Source organism: Epinephelus moara, chromosome 17 (genome assembly GCF_006386435.1).
Source record: "Epinephelus moara isolate mb chromosome 17, YSFRI_EMoa_1.0, whole genome shotgun sequence".
In the NCBI taxonomy this organism is placed as follows: domain Eukaryota; kingdom Metazoa; phylum Chordata; class Actinopteri; order Perciformes; family Serranidae; genus Epinephelus; species Epinephelus moara.
In genome coordinates, this window is record NC_065522.1 from 30,423,754 (window position 1) to 30,442,876 (window position 19,123).

Genomic DNA, 19,123 nt, shown 5'->3' on the forward strand with positions numbered 1-19,123 from the left:
AGCTTTGTATCCACGTTATTCTTAGCCCCCATGATACCTTGCATGAATTATAGACGCAGCTTCCAGCGCTGAACCACAACAGATGTTTTCCTATCATAATGGTACGGAACGGTACACTAACAGTTTGCTAATCCTCTTTTCTGGAGAAATATTAAACCAAAAGAGTTTCATGGAACATAGCAGAGAAATATTAAATCATAATTTGCAGAGGAGCATGACACAGAATGGCAGGTCCGTCACTCAGCGTCATTGCTGCCATGGATACGGAGACTCCAACACGCAGGACCGCCATTCACACACTCACTGACACTCTGACTGACTGCAACTTGAAAATTCAGGATAAAATCACAAGATCAAGAACATGGAAATAATGGCTCAAATGTAAGCTAAGCTAAGAAAATTCATCAGGCATAGGACAGATGATTATAGACTGCATAATAATAACATGATCACTAATATAAGGAAACCTAAACAAACAAGGTTTAACTCATTGTTAACCCATTGTTCCCACCCTGTCTATCTGAATTATATTGCATGGACACAGTGGTAAAGCAGTTAAAAGGAACTGTTTAGACTGTTTAGTTGTGCTTTCTTAGATTCAGTGTCTGATAGTGAATGTATCAATGTATCAACCAGAGCTGCAGCAAGTACCCTCTGCCTGTCCATTTTAGTAACTAGCTACTACTTACTGTGGAAAAACAAAACAAACAAAAAACACGGTAGGTTGATTACAGGGAAAGGTTAGCGTAAGGACGTGATGGGGTGGTTGCCTGGCAACAATATATGAGACACACATACATCACACACTCAGAATAGATGACTAAACACTATGTCCAATGTACTCTGATTTAATTCTGCCATCTAGTGGACACTTATGCGAATACAATGTATACCGAATACTTTTTTTTCCTCAAACTTTATTTATAAAGCACATGAAAGTACAGAATAAGCACAACATTCATAATTATGAAAAAGTACTTTTTCTCTGACATTATAAAACAATGCTAGGGGGTACAGAGTATAAAACAGAGCTACAAAAAATATATTGCAAGTAGCCATTGTTCTTATTGCTTTTGGTTTTTGTGGCCCTTTGCTGCATGTCACACCCCCTCTCTCTCCCCCCTTCACACTTGTCTGTCCTATCCATTAAAGGCTAAAAGCCCCAAAAATATCTTTAAAAAAAAAAAAAAAAAAAAAAAGAGCTACAAAAAATGTTTAATATATTGCAAGTAGCCATTGTTCTCATTGCTTTTGGTTTTTGTGAGTACTGAATTGAATGCATACTGTTTGATCTCTTTATCAAAGGCAATAAAGCAAGGATTTGTTATTTGTGAACTTACATCTACGAATGTGAAATTTGGCCAATATAATAATAAATGTATACCGAATACTGTTACATCAGCTTCCCCTACGAAACTGATGAAATGACTGCACCCAATAGTAAACGTCGTCGTCTTAATGTGTATTTGACGCGTTAAGATCAACATATTTGACAACAAAACAGACGTTTAGAACCCTTCCGGATTCCATAAGACAACGACACCAGAGAAGCGAACGACACCAGAGAAGCTAACGGCACCAGAGAAGCTAACGCGGCGTATAAACGTCGACAGACTGAATATTTATTGAACAAACCTGCAGTTATATTATTAATAATGAACTTGTAATGTTTAATGAACAAACCTGCTCTGTGTAACCGAAGCTGAGGGTTGGAAACAGCGTCCAGTAGTTTCCGTTGTCGCTCGTTCTCCTCTTTTGATCGACAAAGTTCCTCCTCGTACTCTGCTATCGTTCTTTCAAACAGCCCAAATATCTCTTCAGCAGCCGCAGTTAGTCGCTGCTTCACCAACGATCTCAGCATTTGGACTTTAGACATGTTCACACTTTAAAAACACAACAAAGACACCCCGCTAACACACATTTCTGCCAGACGCCATCTTGTTCAAACAGTGTGATGTTGGCAGAAGTACACAATACAGCTTCCGATAGAGATGAGTGAATGCGCTTCAAAATAAAAGTCCAGAAGTGTTAATGAAATTGCAAGCTTACTCAGAAAAACACACCCAGGACGATAAATGATTATGTTGTAGCCAATTTAGATTCATGCGGCATGTGTGTGTTTGTATGTGTGAATGTGGGTGCGTGTCTTTGGTGAGGCACTATTGTTGCTATGGTTACCTGCACATCTGGGCATAGGTAGTAATCAGCCAGGCAGAGGTTAGATAAGGGAGACACAGGTGACTAGGATCTAGGGAAGCCACACAGTTTTTCAACCATGCTTGTGTGTGTGACCGTCTAAATGGGTTTGTCATATTGGTATTTTTGTTCTTTTGTATACGAGCTCGTTTTAAGTCATTCGGCACCCAGCCTTTTGTAGGTGTTTTTAAGATTCACATGTTAATAAAGTGTTAAACGCACATCCATGGCGGACCTCATTTTTACACACCATCACGAGTTGGAAATGTCTTCAAATTCCCTCAAGTGGCATTTTTTGTAGCTAGATTGCCACTATAGATTAAAATACACTTTTTGAAAGAATGACATTTATGGTTGTGCTCTTAAAGTGTGTAATGACATTAAATATCTTGGTCTATACTGCCAATGATTTATCTGATGATAGAGACATCCACAGACAGACAGTGTTGGAAGTTGTATGCACAAGCTGATATGCTTGCTCACAAAATTAGATAGCTCTTTTTAGAGCATTTTGCACTCCGCTATATACTGCCCACTTGTGGTGCTCCTATAGGAAGAACAATATGCAAAGACTTAATGTGGCCTATAGATGGCTGAGCTCAGTCAGGTTTTCATCTCGACAGTGGGGCCACTGGCACTCCAGCTTGTTTGTGGGTGCAGTTTATTGAATCGGTCCAGTTTTATGAATTTGTAAAATGACATGTTGTTGTTTTTCTTTTGTCTTTNTCATCTCGACAGTGGGGCCACTGGCACTCCAGCTTGTTTGTGGGTGCAGTTTATTGAATCGGTCCAGTTTTATGAATTTGTAAAATGACATGTTGTTGTTTTTCTTTTGTCTTTATTTTCTCAATATTTTTATATATTGTAGTTATTATATCTTATTTTGTTCATAGATTATTGTGTTTTGTGTGGCATGCTATGGACCTCTCTCTGTGTCCTTCATAAAGTCATTATTATTATTATCATTATTATTATTATTATTATCATCATTATTATTATTGAACTGTTCCAGTTGTTTTTTAGTTTAGTTTATTTGTTTTCACATATGCAAAAAAGTCATACATGAGCAACAGAAACATGATGGGGAGATGCAAAAAAACCAGAGGGGCTTAATCAAGGCACTTTCCAGTGTATACCCTAATCCATGAGTTAACTCAGTAAAATATTACAAGGATGGAAAAAGAGAATATAAAACCCGCACAAAGCTTGTACACAAGTACACAAAATTCAGATCACTAAATATTAGCAGACAGTTTACATAGGGAATCCATAAGTATAACATCAGAATGGTTACATCCAGCCTTAAATATCTTGATGGGCAGTTTACACAGATAGTCCATAAGTGTAACATTCAGGAAATAAAATCAAACCTTTAACACATAATCCATCAGTATAACTTTTTTTCAGAGCTGAGTGTTGCTCCATTGTTATCTGCTGTGTTAGTTGATCATACCTTTGGGAGATGTTGATTTTTTGTCTGACATTCAGTAGTGTTGTTTTCTTGTACTTCCAATGAAAGTAGCTAGTACTAGTTCCAAAAAGTCACCAGATGACATCGTATGCTCACATGAATATTGATGACATCTTCGCAGACTGAATCACCGTAACCTTGATCTAAACCTTCCAGGTAGAAACTGCAAACTGTTTGAATTGCAGAGATATGTAAATTCAGCAAACCTGTTTATTTCTGTCGTTATTTTCAGCTGTAACTGAAACGTTTAAATATATATGGTTCAACTCGGTGATTTGTCCTATCTGATGTTTCTGCTGTGCTTATTTTATGTCCTGAGTTGCTTTATTACTTCCCTTGCTTTCACTCGCCTCTGCAGCAGCTGCTCCTCTCATACACTGATCAGATCAATTCTGGTCGGAGCAGCTGATCAATTATCCACCCCAAGACTCATACTACTGCTACTGAGGGGAAAAAAAAAAACAATTCACAAAGAGTTCCACATGCACTGCCTTTGTACACACGTAAACCCTCTGAATTTCAAGAGCGGACACAGAATGATACAGATGGACACAAAAGAGACCAACAATGGCATGGGAGCTATGAGGAAAAAAATAACTTTCTGTGACTGTGGACGGGGGCAGCAGCAAAACCTAGTCAAGCCACATAAAAAAAAAGGATCACCTGAAAAAATCCACATCAGTTTAAGTGGACACTACATTAAAAGTATTTTCAACACCTAACCATGCCGTGAGACAGCCCTTTACAACTGAAAACTGATGCAGTTACATGATGCTGTCCTAAAAGCAACCAGACTCCACTGACAGAATCAGTAATTTTACCTCACAGAACACAATGAGTCGCTGGTCTTCAGCTGCCCTTCAATTGGACAGTTAGTTTGTGTTGTTGCTGCATGCCCTGCCCCTGAAAAGCAGCAAAAGTCCAGTCACCACCGGATAACAGGTTTTGACCCAGCTTGGCTGTCAGAGGGGAAATACTCCCCCTGGCTGTACAAGACTCATCTTGGTAAGTAAGTAAGTAAATATATACATACATACATTACATACATACATAAGTACATTAATAATGGGGCAGTAACAGTCTGCCAGCCTTGTCCTGAGTCTCAGGTTAAAAAAGGTTTAGGCAAAGTGAATCTTAAGTGAGAAACACTGCAGCTAGTGTGTCTCTCCTGTGTATCCAGTCTGTGTAAAAAATTTCATACGAACACTGAAGTTAAAAAGACTTTGTCCTGTTTGAGTTCTCATGGGTGTTTTTGAAATCTTAATCCAAATAAAATATTTTTTTTCAAACTGAACAGCTGAATCACTTTTCTCCATCATGAATTCTCATATGTAAATGTAAATTTTCACTTTGTGTAAATGATTTTCCACAAATTGAGCAGCTCAATGGAGTCTCTCCAGTATGAGATCTCATGTGTTTCTTTAGATGTGCTTTTTGACGAAATCCTTTCCCACACTCAGAGCAGCAAAATGGTTTTTCTCCTGTATGAGATCTCATGTGTCTCTTCAAATCTCCACTTTGATCAAATCTTTTGCCACACTCAGAGCAGCTAAATGGTTTCTCTTCTGTATGATATTTCATGTGTTTCTTCAAACTTCCCCTTTCACCAAATCTTTTCCCACACTCAGAGCAGCTAAATGGCGTTTCTCCTGTATGATATCTCATGTGTTTCTTCAGAACTCCATGATAACCAAATCTTTTCCCACACTCAGAGCAGCTAAATGGTTTCTCTCCTGTATGACATCTCATGTGAGTCTTCAGATTTTCACTGTGACCAAATCTTTTCCCACACTCAGAGCAGCTAAATGGTTTCTCTCCTGTATGAGATCTCACATGTTTCTTCAGATTTACATTTTGACCAAATCTTTTCCCACACTCAGAGCAGCTAAATGGTTTCTCTCCTGTATGACATCTCATGTGTCTCTTCAAATTTCCACGTCGACCAAATCTTTTCCCACACTCAGAGCAGCTAAATGGTTTCTCACCAACAATCAAATCACTGACAGGGACTTGATCATTTTTCAGAGAATTTAAACCTGACTGAGGTTCTCTGGTCTCCGTCCAATCATCACTGTCATCAGTCTCTGGTTGTAAATGAGTTTCTGGATCTGAGTTTCTGGCTGGTTCTGGTCCTCCACAGTCCTCTCCCTCTGCTTCTGTTTCCATCTGTTCAGTGTGTCTTTGATGAAGCTGTGAGGACTGAGGTTTCTCTTCATCATCTTCACTCTTCACAGGGACAGGAGTGGATGTGAACTTGGTGATATCATCCTCCTCCAGTCCTTGAGGCTGCTCTCCCTCCTGACTGATCCTGAGTTCCTCCTGTTCCTCTTTAATGTGTGGAGGCTCTGGGTCCTCCTGGTCCACACTGGAGCTCCACTCCTGCTGCTCAGGGGGAACCTCTTCTTTAACCACCGACAGCTGCTGGACGTCTGCAGGAAACAGGAAACACACACACACCAATGTTACAGAGAAATGTTGTCGTTCATTCACATCACAGCTCAAAAACTCCTTATTGGACTTCTACAGATCTCTGAGCATCAAACAGCTTCACAGTGTTCAATCAGCCATATCAGAGTGAGTGAGGTTGAGGTGAGCTTGTAATATGTACTGTTACTCTTGTCATGTTTGGAGGTCACAGTGTGTCTCTTAATTTGCTCAGACTCAAGTTAATTATGTAAGGGATAATGTATAGTGAACCGGTGACAGTTGAAAAATAACTCCCGACAGGGGATTGGAACCCCGACGTGCAGCGTCAATCCCCTGTCGGGAGTTATTTTTCAACTGTATACATTATCCCGCTTAGAACATGGCTTACTACTAAAACATTCAGTGATGTGACACAAAATAATGATTAAAGCACGTTTTATTGATTCAAAATTCGCAAAAAGAAATGTGTCTGTACTCTGTATCCATGGCAACGGCAGCCTAATGATAATTAATATTGAAAAATTGAAATGATGTGTGGACTAACGTTAACTGATTTTGATGCTCCTCAGTCTAAGGCCGTTGCTATGGCGTCCCTAGCAATGGAGTAGCAGCAGCAGTGATACCTCAAGAAATAAACACCACAGACATTCTGGTAATGGCACAGTAGCCACTGCCTTACAAAACAACACAATGTAGATAAGATTATGGACCATTTAAAGCCATTTTCTGATATGTTATGTTAGCTAAATTAGCTAGCACTGGCTAATTTCATGGTGTTTCTCAACTCAGCTACCAGTGGTAGAAAGTAGCTAAGTACATCAACTCAAGTACTACTGCAGTACAAATTTGTGGTTCTTGTACTTCACTCATGTATTCCTTAAAGTGTGTGAGATTGGGGCAGAGCCGATGGTCATTGAAGAGAGGTGAGGTAGCTTGGCCGAGGACATACTTTCAGCACTAATTGTCTGTGGACTGCTGCAGTCACACAAATGTACATATGGTTCTATTCATAGTACAACTGATGGTCCACGTCAGCTGCTGGCAGTAAACAGCAGGGCTGCGAGGTGATGTTACCGTCCCCCTACTGCCAATGTCACGTAAACCTAAAACTAAGAAGCTGCCCAACTAAGAATTTTCCTGGTCAACCAATAGTTGTCATTAAGGGCAATTAGTTGACTAGTTGCCTACATGTTTACGATATTAATGTAATTATTAAATTATATATTTTGGTGGTTTGAGTTGGAGGTGTGAGAAAGAATAGTATCAGTAACATTGTTAACACTGTGCTACATTACAGAGAAATACAAAACCGTACTAATGAACCTTCATTAATATAGGCCTATATTTTATCTACAAGTGCACGTCATACACTGAGCGAGCCGCCTGTTAATGACGCTGTCTGCAAAGCAGTAATGATTGTGCTAAGTGGCTAATGGGCATGTAGCTACTGACAGATGATGCATAATGTTTGTAGTCAATGAATGATAGGCAAATGTTTGCCTGCAAAGTTTACATATCACCTTAGGTTCGTCCTTCACCTTCTCAAAATGATTCCACACTTTGGATTTCCTGCCTGACATGTTATTAACTAGCCTGTGGAATAACCGCAGGTACCAGCCCTGGAAATTAACATGACTCCTGTCAGACTGCTGAGCGTGGACACTTCCTGTGTCTACCCTTTCAAATTAAATTCCAACATGGTCCAGTCATACAGGTTTTGATTTATTTTGACAAGGCGCAGCTCCTAATAGAGTTTGCCATTTGTTTGGGGTAATTTTCTGCCACTAAGCAACCAATGAAATCTTGCCGATAAATGACCTTTCTGGTCAACTATTAGGGGCAGCCCTCGTCTGGAGTGAGTGTCTGTCAAATATCCAACTTAAAATGTACTTAACCACAGTACAGCTGATTTGTACACAGTGTTTTGGACTGACCTATAGGCCTTACTGAGATGCAAGACAGATCCAACGGGAAAACTACAAAGACAGAGGGGCAACAACTCACTCATTATGAGAATCCAGCGGCTGTCACTTTGAATCAAATCCCACAAATATGACATGCAACCCACTGTAGCCTACATGAAATGTCCATAATGTCCAAAACCTCCAACACGTTTGAATGCTCCAAACTCAAACATATTCCTAGACGATATACAGTAATGTGACCTGATCTTACAGCACCATCCTCCTCTCCTCTCTTCTCCTCTGCTCCTCACGCTTCAATGAACCAAAAATTGACTTTCTTTCCTCATTTTAGCCAAAAGACAGAATACAGCTAGCCTATACACTACAGAACAACATCCACCTGCACCTCAAAGTACCAGGTCACGATCTCTCAAATGATGCACAAACACACATGCAGAGACAGACAATGATTAATGTTGTTTGGCACCTCTATTGTGACAAAAAGCCAAATCAACTCAGAGTGGCAGGGCCTGATGAAGGGGGCAGTAATACCCTTTTTCCATTACTACTCTTGGCTGCCCAGTAAAGTCATGCCACGCCAATTTGTATTTCAATAGTGAGTTTAGACGCGCGATGCCACCGTTAAGTGGGTCACATGTGCGTTGCAAGATACTACTCACCTCTATCTGCTGGAGACCAGAGAGAAAGGTGTTTTTAAAAGTCTCTGTGTGTTCAGGCAGTAGTGAAAGTTCATCTCTTCTCTACAGAAGACACTGACAGAGTCTGACTTTTTATTTTCATCCAATTAAGACACAAAATGACTTGATACAACTTGCTTGACTTATACCAAGGACTGGATGGCTGCGGCTCAGAGGTAGAGCATGTCGAAGTATCCTTGATCAAGATACTGAACCCCAAATTGCTCAATGTGTGAGTGCGTTAAAAACTGAGTAGCAGGCGGCACCTTGTCTGGTAGCCCCAGCCCTTTGTGTATGAATGTGTGTGTGAATGAGTGAATGTGACTCGTAGTGTGAAAAGCGCTTTGAGTGGTCAGATGACTAGAAAGGTGCTCTCCGAGTGCAGGTTCATTTGCCATTTACTTGCTTGATTCTGACCACAGTGACTTGTTTAAGACTAGCAAATGTGTGACTTGACAGATACCTGACTGAGGTTCTCTGGTCTCCGTCCAATCATCACTGCCACCAGTCTCTGGTTGTAAATGTGTATCTGGATCTGAGTTCCTGGCTGGTTCTGGTCCTCCACAGTCCTCTCCCTCTGCTTCTGTTTCCATCTGTTCAGTGTGTCTTTGTTGAAGCTGTGAGGACTGAGGTTTCTCTTGAAGCTGCTCTACCTCCTGACTGAACCAGAGTTCCTCCTGTTCCCCTTTAATGTGTGGAGGCTCTGGGTCCTCCTGGTCCACACTGGAGCTCCACTCCTGCTGCTCAGGGGGAACCTCTTCTGTAACCACCGACAGCTGCTGGACGTCTGCAGGAAACAGGAAATGTTGTGGTTCATTCACATCACAGCTCAAAAACTCCTTACTGAGCTTCTACAGATACAGAGAATACACAGAACGAGGTTGCACGCCAAACTTTTTTTTTATAACAAAAGGCTGCAGTGAGAGTCTTTCTCTATGGGATATTTAAAAACAGTGGATTTGTGCATTTACTCCTTCTCAGGCAAGCTCGGGGGTTTAGTGTTGCATTGGCTCAAGACTCAGCTATCCACTTACACCTAAAGGAAGGGACACTCTTGAGGACAGCAATGTGCACATCTATGCCAAGGAAGAAAGATGGCTTGAAAGAGGCGTAAAGGAAGCCATCTATGTCAAGCTGGAACGACGATTGTTTAACAGAGGGGGTGGCCTACATTACCACTTATCACCCACGCCTTCAAGAGATGGAAGGAAGTCCAGTTGCCTATGATATAGCACCTGTGATTACCGTGGCCTGAATGACTGAGAATCTACACCGACAACTAATCACAGGCGTATAAATATCGACAGACTGAATATTTATTGAACAAAGCTGCAGTTATATTATTAATAATGAACTTGTAATGTTTAATGAACAAACCTGCTCTGTGTAACCGAAGCTGAGGGTTGGAAACAGCGTCCAGTAGTTTCCGTTGTCGCTCGTTCTCCTCTTTTGATCGACAAAGTTCCTCCTCGTACTCTGCTATCGTTCTTTCAACCAGCCCAAATATCTCTTCAGCAGCCGCAGTTAGTCGCTGCTTCACCAACGCTCTCAGCATTTGGACTTTAGACATGTTCACACTTTAAAAACACAATAAACAGACTCTGCTAACACACCTTTCTAACAGACGCCATCTTGTGCAAAAAGTGGGAAGTTAGCAACAGTACAGAGTCCAGCTGCTTCTTCTTCTCTCGGCTTATTGGCGGATTGCAAACAACTTAAAGGTGCATACCGCCACCTACTGTACAAGAGTGTGCAACATCATGTCATTTCGCCTGTTTCTTAAATTCTACTCATCAGCCGAGTATCTTTTAAGAAATTAATAAGTGCCTTCCTGGTGATTTTACCCCCCTCAAATCCGCCTCTCTGACTTTATCCTGCAGCCTTTCTCGTTCTATTTCATACATGTTACAGCACAGTAGAATATGTTCGTTTTCTTTTACTCCACAGTTCTCACACTTATCACTATCCCTTTTCCCCATAATATACAAAGTGCCATTAAATCCTGTGTGATCTAATCTGAGTCTTTTTATGACTATTTTCTCCCTTCTCTTCCTTTCTTTATAATTCTTTGTTATGATAGACTTCTGTATTTTGTGATATCCCTCTCCTTTCTGGTCTTCCTCCCACCTTTTTCATTATTTCTTTGGTTTTACTGACTTTGATGTGAAGATGGTTGTCCATACACCACTTGAGTGAAGTGTGTGACTGTGTTGTGATAATCCAGAGCAGAGAGGTTGTCAGAGAGAAGTGCAAGAATGGACGTGTCTGAATATTTCAGATAGGTTGTGGAAGGTGATGGGTTTATACAGTCATTGGTATAGAGAGTATACAGGAAAGAGCTCAGCACACATCCCTGTGGAGCTCTGGTGTTGATCGTGAGTACAGGGGATGTGGCTGAGCCCACCCTCACTGCTTGCAGTCTGTCAGGGGGGGTCTGATCGATACCACCTCTGTGTGTTCTTAACAAAGTATGGTATATAACAGTACAGCTTCCGGGGTAAATGAGTTAATAAGCTTCAAAATAAAAGTCCAGAAGTGTTCATGGAATTACAGACTTACTCAGAAAAACACATGCAGGAGGATAAATGATAAAAAATACACAATTTTTAAAGGAATGAATTTTGTCTTAACTAAATAAAGAAACAAAAACAGTTAAATTTATTTGTTTTCACATATGCAAAAAACAAAAAACAACAACAACAAAGTAGTACATGAGCAACACAAATGTGATGAAAAGATGCAAAAAAAAAACAGCCCTCAGAGGGGCTTAATCAAGGCACTTTCCAGTGTATACCCTAATCCATCAGTTAACTCAGTAAAATATTACAAAGCTGAAAAAGAGAAAGACAATGATAAAATACACACAGACCATGTATACAAGTACACAAAATTAAGATCACTAAATATTAGTAGACAGTTTACAAACTGAATCCATAAGTGTAACATTGAGGAAATAAAATCAACACTTTAACACCACAATTCATCAGTATAACTTTTTTTTTTAGAGCTGATTGTTGTTCCATTGTTATCTGCTGTGTTAATTGATCCAACCATTGGGAGATGTTGATGTTTTCCTACTCTTCCAGTGTAGTAGTATTGTTTTCTTGGCGACAGATTCACAAGTAGGGCAGAGTTGCCAACTCTTTTCCAATGAAAGTAGCTAGCACTAGCTACAAGAAGTCGCTAAAAGTCTCCCAATGACAGCATATGCTCACATGGATATTAATGATGCAGACTAAGGACACATTCACACTGGCGCTATTTGGTCCACTTGAAACGAACCCTGGTCCGCTTCCCCGAATAGTTTGGTTTATTGGAGTGGTGTGAATGCTCATTCGAACTCTGGTGCGGACCAAACGAGCAAACCCTGGTCCGCTTGAAAACTGGGGGTCTCGATTCACTTGTAAGTGAACCCTGGTGCGGTTCGCTTACAGTGGAAATTGCAAACGGACGATCCCACGAACCAAAGAGAGGAAGTTCAAGTTCAAGAATCTTTATTAGCCCCAAGGGGCAATTAGTGCTACAGCTAGCAGTTAACAAAACAACATAGAAACAAATATATATGTCAAGACAACACACACATTGAGTCAAGACAAGTCATTTAAAAGTCTTGTCGCTGCAGGGATAAATGAATCCCTCAGTCTATTTGTCCTGCATCTCGGCAGCAGATATCTGCGTCCAGATGGAAGTATCCTGAACTCTCCACAAAGCAGGTGGTCTGGATCTGCCAGGATCAGTCTGGCCTTTTTCACCAACCTCACCTTGTGCAGATCGATGAAGTTTCTTTGGGCTGTGCCAGCAATTTTACTGCACACCCTGACAATTCCCAACAGTTTGCTCCTGTTCTTACATGTTAAAAGTCCGAACCAGCAGATGAAGTTAAAGGTTATTAAAGACTCGATAAAACAAGAATAAAACATTCTAATAAAAGTAAAATCCACATTAAAACCACAGCGCTTCCGATAAAAAATACATCTGCTGATAAGCCTTCTTACAAAGTGAGTCCACATGGGCTTCAAAGTCAGCCTGCCGTCAAGAACAGTTCCCAAGTATTTATACTCGTTTACAATTTCAACATTTACACCAGAAATGACTACTGAGAGGTAACTGTACCATTCTTTCTAAAATCAATAACCATCTCATTCGTCTTTGATACATTTCTCTGTAAGACAGAGGACTCACACCACTCAAATCCCTGACTGCTGGCCCGTCATCAGGGTTGTCACTGCTGAGAGGGGACAGGATGACTAAGTTGTCAGCAAACTTTAAAATGTGACGCTGTGGATGCTGGTTGCAACAATCATTGGTGTATAAAATTAATAAAAGGGGTGCAAAAACACAGCCCTGAGGTGGACTCAGTGACATAGACCGCAGTAAATTTTGGTGCTTTTGTGGTGACCAAGCCGGTTGAAGGGGATGGATTAACGTTTTTGGTCCTGGCCAATCAATGAGCCAAGTTTTCTTCTTCCTCATGCTTTTTTTCCTTCTGGTCAGTTGTCATTTCAGGCAATACTGCTCCCAAACGAGCAACAGTTGTCGCTGTTTGTCCTGCTTTAAAAAGGGCAGAGTGAAAGTGAACCGGACCAAACAAAGGTGTAAAATTTTTCGGCATTCCCTCCCCAATCGAACCAAGTCCTCTGGACTATTGTGGTGTGAATGCGCCCTTAGTCACCACGACCTTGGTCTAAACCGTACAGGTAGAAATTGGAAACTGTTTTAAATTGTAGAAATATGTAAATACAGCAAACCTGTTTATTTCTGTTGTAATATGCAGCTGTAATTGTAACGATTAATAATATATGGTTCAACATGGTGGTTTGAACGATCTGATGTTTCTGCTGTGCTTATCTAATGTCCTTAGTTGCTCCCTTGCTTTCACTTGCCGCTGCAGCAACTGCTCCTCTCATCCATTGATCAGATCAGAGCAGCTGATAAATCATCCACCCCATGACTCACATAAACGCTGCTGAGGGGATAAAAACAACTAATTACGAGTTCCACCTGCATTGCATTCATGAAGCTGTAAAAACCTCAATATTTAGAGAGCGCGGGGCGTCGGTGGCTTAGTGGATAGAGCATGCGTCCCATGTACAAGGCTGTTGCCACAGCGGCCCGGGTTCGAGTCCAGCCTGTGGCCCTTTGCTGCATGTCATTCCCTCTCTCTCCCCCTTTCGCGCTTGGCTGTCCTGTCCATTAAAGGCTAACTGCCCCCCCAAAAAATCTTCAAAAAATAAATAAATTTAGAGAGCAGACACAGAATGATACAAACTAAAACTGGCGTGGGAGCTATGAGGAACAAATCAAATGAGTCTTTGGTAGAAACACACAGGAACCACCACATAAAAACAGGGTCATTAAAAAAAAAAAAAAAAAAAATCCACATCAGTTTAGAATACTTTCACTGCTTCACCTTGCTGTCAGATAGCCCTTTACAATGGTAAACTGATGTTTATCTTTTGGAACTGACCTAACTGTGTCAGTTATCTTTTATGCTTCTCCAAACTGTGAGCTGCTCTTCTTTGAGTCAAATAAATCGTCTATAATTAGGTCCCATAAAATCTCAGTAGACATGGCTTGGGCAGCAGAATCTGAGTGGAAAAAGCCTTAGCTCCTCCCCTGCATGCAGCTCTGCTCCCCAAGAGTACCCCTCCTTTCCTCCTCTCTCTTCAAAAGTGTTGGCTTGCTTTTAATTGTTTTTTGGGGAAACACAGTTTACAGCTTCAGGGGCCTTTTCCAGATCTGACTTTTAGTTTTGATACACACAATACGAATACACTCTCAGTAAATTGAATCAAACAATTCATAATATACTTGGTTACATGTTTGGTCTAACACATTTTGTTGTCAATAATGGTTAAACACTTGTTACTCATCCTTCTAACTGTAAATCATAAATATAATTTAGCTTGGCTAGAGGCTCTACCTCTTTGCTCTCCTCAGTTTGAGTTTGATGAGATTGTGAGGACTGACAAACACCACACTGATGGTTTCTGAGCTGTTTTGGCCAAGTGAAACTTTGATGACAAACACTGCAGCTATAAGGTTTCTCTCCTGCGTGGGTTTCATGCGTTTGTGTAACTGTCCAGTTTGTGTTTAAGATTTCATACAAACACTGAGGCTGAAAGGTCAATTGCTGATATGAGTTCTCATGTGTGTTTTTCAAGTGTCATGAAAAAGATTTTTGAACAAACAGAGCAGCTGAATCACTTTGCTCCTCCATGTGTTTTCATGTGTGAATATAAATTTTCACTTTGTCTAAACGATTTCCCACAAATTACACAGCTAAATGGTTTCTCTGCAGTATGCGATCTCATGTGTTCCTTGAGATGTTCACTTCGACCAAACCTATTCCCACACTCAGAGCAGCTGAATGGTTTATTTCCTGTGTGAGATCTCATGTGTTTTATCAGATTTCCTCTTTGACCAAATCTTCTCCCACACTCAGAGCAGCAAAATGGTTTCTCTCCTGTGTGAGATCTCATGTGGTCCTTCAGATGTTCAATTCGACCATATTTTTTCCCACACTCAGGGCAGCTGAATGGTTTCTCTCCTGTGTGTGATGTCAAGTGTTTCTTCAGATGTGCACTTTGACTAAATGTTATGCCACACTCAGAGCAGCTAAATGGTTTCTCTCCTGTATGAGATCTGATGTGTGTCTTCAGATGTTCACTTCGACGGAATCCTTTCCCACACTCAGAGCAGATAAATGGTTTCTCTCCTGTATGTATTCTCATATGTGCCCTAAGGTCTCCACGTTGACCAAATCTTTTCTCACACTCAGGGCAGCTAAATGGTTTTTCTCCTGAATGAACTCTCATGTGGACATTCAGATTTTCATTGAGGCCAAATCGTTTCCCACACTCAGAGCAGCAAAATGGTTTCTCTCCTGTATGATATCTCATGTGTCTCTTCAGATTTCCATTATGACTGAATGTTTTCCCACACTCAGAGCAGCTAAATGGTTTCTCTCCTGTATGAGATCTCATGTGTCTCCTCAGATTTCCACTTTGACTAAATTCTTTCCCACACTCAGAGCAGCTAAATGGTTTTTTACTAACCATCCAATCGCTGACAGGGACTTGATCATTTTTCAGAGAATCTAAACCTGACTGAGGTTCTCTGGTCTCCTTCCAATCATCACTGTCATCAGTCTCAGGTTGTAAATGTGTATCTGGATCTGAGTTCCTGGCTGGTTCTGCTCCTCCACAGTCCTCTCCTTCCGCTTCTGTTTCCATCTGCTGTGTTTGTCTTTGATGAAGCTGTGAGGACTGAGGTTTCTCTTCATCATCTTCACTCTTCACAAGGACAGGAGTGAATGTGAACTTGATGATATCATCCTCCTCCAGCCCTTGAAGCTGCTGTCCCTCCTGACTGAGTTCCTCCTGTTCCTCTTTAATGTGTGGAGGCTCTGGGTCCTCCTGGTCCACCCTGGAGCTCTCAGGTTCAGAGGACTCTCTCGTCTTGTCATCAGCCTCAGGTTGTAAATGTGTATCTGGATCTGAGTTCCTGGCTGGTTCTGCTCCTCCACAGTCCTCTCCCTCTGCTTCTGTTTCCATCTGTTCAGTGTGTCTTTGATGAAGCTGTGAGGACTGAGGTTTCTCTTCATCATCTTCACTCTTCACAGGGACAGGAGTGGATGTGAACTTGGTGATATCATCCTCCTCCAGCCCTTGAAGCTGCTCTCCCTCCTGACTGATCCAGAGTTCCTCCTGTTCCTCTTTAATGTGTGGAGGCTCTGGGTCCTCCTGGTCCACACTGGAGCTCCACTCCTGCTGCTCAGGGGGAACCTCTTCTTTAACCACCGACAGCTGCTGGACATCTGTAGGAAACAGCACGCACGCACGCACACACACACACACACACAAATCATTAACATGTATTTTAATCAAGACTAGTTGACTAGTCTAAAAAAGGGAAATGGAGCGAATTGAGTATGCCTTCACAGGAAGCTAACCCCCCAGAAGCTGTACTCGTATCATGACTGCCTTTTTATATTGTGAAAATGGTGTAACACAACCACTATTGTTGCTTTTTATGTCTTTATAATCACAACCAGCTACTGTCAGATTATTGTCTAAAAATATATTAATCATGTGAAAGTATCCATATTGAATATTGTAGACATTTGGAGGAAATGTGTGCTCATTTACCTAGCTGTGATGTATTTTTTCCACAAATGCAATTGCAGGATTTGGCCACAAGACAGGTAAACAATAGAGAGTAAACTATATCTGATGGTTGTCTCTCCCAATGACTAAGACAACACTTTCACATCAGTTCACTGAAGAAAGGCCAAAAGAAATGCTAGATTAAGGGACAATCATCACACAAGTTTTTAGGTTTATCTGTCTCTAAGAACTACCTTCACCATAGCAGGAGGAACTCATTCTGACAGCTGATAATGTCACATACTATTTCATCTGTGGTCAATATGAAAAAAGCTCACACCTTTGTCAGATTCATACTGCTGACTTGTTTCCCCGCATCAGGTAAGTTCTGTGATTTCCAGCCTCTTATCCAGGCTACCCAGCAGTACGTCAGGAAATATATAAAAAATATTCATATATACATTTTTGTTTGCTCCACATTGACCAGCTGCAGCATTATTATGATGAACACATCAATGTTTCAATAATTATAATCTTGAAACGTATATTATGATTAGGCATGTGCCGGTATGAGATTTTGACGGTATGATAACCGTGGGCAAAAATACCACGGTAATCGGTATTACCGCGGTAATAATAATAATAATAATAATAATAATAATAACAATAATAAAACAAGCGTCGTCCTATTTTCATGCTCTACACTTTAAAACGGTCAGCTAATATTCGTTTGACCATTCATGAGCGACAGCACGTACCAGGCATCTCCTGTCAGTGCAACGCATCATCACACCAGTTGTTTAAATGTGTAATATAGACCCGTTAAAAGTAATAGAGCCGTTTCTTAACTTCACGATGGTCACTCTGCCCAGCAGCTTGTTGAGCTCTTCGTCATTGCGGACAGCCAGCTGCCGGTGACGGGGGATGATACGGGTCTTCTTGTTGTTGCAGGCAGCGTTTCCAGCCAACTCCAGGATCTCAGCGGTCACATACTCCAGCACAGCCGCCAGGTAGACGGGGGCACCGGCACTGAAACGCTCCTTTGCGCAGCAGCCTGTAAACATGGCCGACTGGGAACTGGAGCCCAGCACGGGAGGAGCAGGTCTTTGCCTTGGTTCTGGGGGTTCTTCAGATAGCCTAAATGGTCCCACACCACCGACTTCGTCCTTTTCGCCAGTGAGAAAAGTTCAGCTTCGCCTCCTCCAGCCATGTTTGCAGTTTGCACGTGAGTGAATTTACACTGATTACTGACGTACTGACTGACTGACTGAGGCTACCCCTCCAATAACTGTGCTGACTGCAGCGGCTGCACATGCATGATTTCAGAGTGTGTGCCAGTTAAAATGTACGACTGGCACAGAGTTATTTCTGAGTTTTGAGTTCCTGAAGTTCCCATTTATGAAACAAAGCATAGGTTACACCGTCGGAACGGTAGATATAGCTCTTTTAAAGTGTGTGTGGAATGTAAAGAAGTGACAGAGATATATAGACCCGAACTATGGCCTGAGAGCTCTGTCGTGCTGTCTGTCAGCGAGTCCTCCTCCACCTTTTTTTAGACTCCACCATAGACAACGGCAGCATTTCTTCTACCACGTAGCGAGCCACAAGCTTCATGACTTCTTTCAGACTGATAGGTTTAACGTTATCTCCGTTATTAGAACCAAAAGACAGTGGTTGCTGTTTCGGAGCTTAAGGGCCAGTGTTCTAAAAGTAATGGAAGTAACTGATAGCTTGTTTGAAAATGTACTCAAGTATTTGATTACTCAAACAGCAAACTAACGTGTTAGGTTACTCGTTACTGCAAAAAGTAATCCAAGTACTCTAAAGTGTTACTGTGTAACGCGTTATGCCCAACTCTGGTTAAGAGTGCCCCATACATAGTGGAATGTGTAGTGGACAAGGAGACAGTCATAACTTTCAGTGAAGTCTATCAGGCCATAAAACAGCTCTCTGGGAAGAAAGTCAGTGGTTCTGATCATATCACAGCTGAACATCTTAAATTTGCAAGTCCTAAGGCTGCAGCATTACTTGCCATGTGTTTTACTGGGTTCATGACACATGGGCTGCTGCCTGACTCTATATTGTCCATCACTCTTGTGCCAGTTATTAAGGACAAACAGGGCTCAACAATAAGGATTGCCCGATTGCCCGGGGCAAGTAAAACTCAAGGTCGGGCATGTAAACTAACAACTCACTTGCCCGATCGGGCAAGTTGCTAAAAATGGTAAAAGTTAATAACTAATTGATAAAATAAATGTATTTTAAAACATGCTCTTCTGATCTGATGCAGCGGTCTCTCTGCCTGAAGTCACAGGCACA

General features: G+C 41.4%; 2 protein-coding genes and 1 long non-coding RNA gene across 6 annotated transcripts in view; 1 reads left to right on the forward strand and 2 right to left on the reverse strand.

The window, feature by feature from the left end:
* The window catches only part of LOC126404273 (gastrula zinc finger protein XlCGF17.1-like), a 331,284-nt gene that overhangs the window by 191,723 nt on the left and 120,438 nt on the right, over positions 1-19,123 (reverse strand). The window contains exon 4 of one of the 2 annotated variants that reach the window (XM_050067366.1): positions 15,802-16,515. In XM_050067366.1, coding sequence (XP_049923323.1) covers positions 15,802-16,515 — 714 coding nt within the window. Of the gene's footprint in view, positions 1-1,683; positions 1,943-15,801; positions 16,516-19,123 lie in introns of those variants that run through there. The other variant, XM_050067370.1, reaches the window with a different exon arrangement.
* LOC126404308 (gastrula zinc finger protein XlCGF57.1-like) overlaps positions 1-19,123 on the reverse strand; it is an 80,099-nt gene that overhangs the window by 3,627 nt on the left and 57,349 nt on the right. For 2 of the 3 annotated variants that reach the window (XM_050067464.1, XM_050067465.1), the window contains exon 2: positions 9,350-9,483. In XM_050067464.1, coding sequence (XP_049923421.1) covers positions 9,350-9,483 — 134 coding nt within the window. Of the gene's footprint in view, positions 1-9,349; positions 9,484-10,073; positions 10,337-19,123 lie in introns of those variants that run through there. The other variant, XM_050067463.1, reaches the window with a different exon arrangement.
* Positions 15,816-19,123, forward strand: part of LOC126404399 (uncharacterized) — a 150,415-nt gene continuing 147,107 nt past the window's right edge. The window contains exon 1 of the long non-coding RNA XR_007571466.1: positions 15,816-15,852. This is a non-coding gene — a long non-coding RNA (uncharacterized LOC126404399). The remainder of the gene's footprint in view (positions 15,853-19,123) is intronic.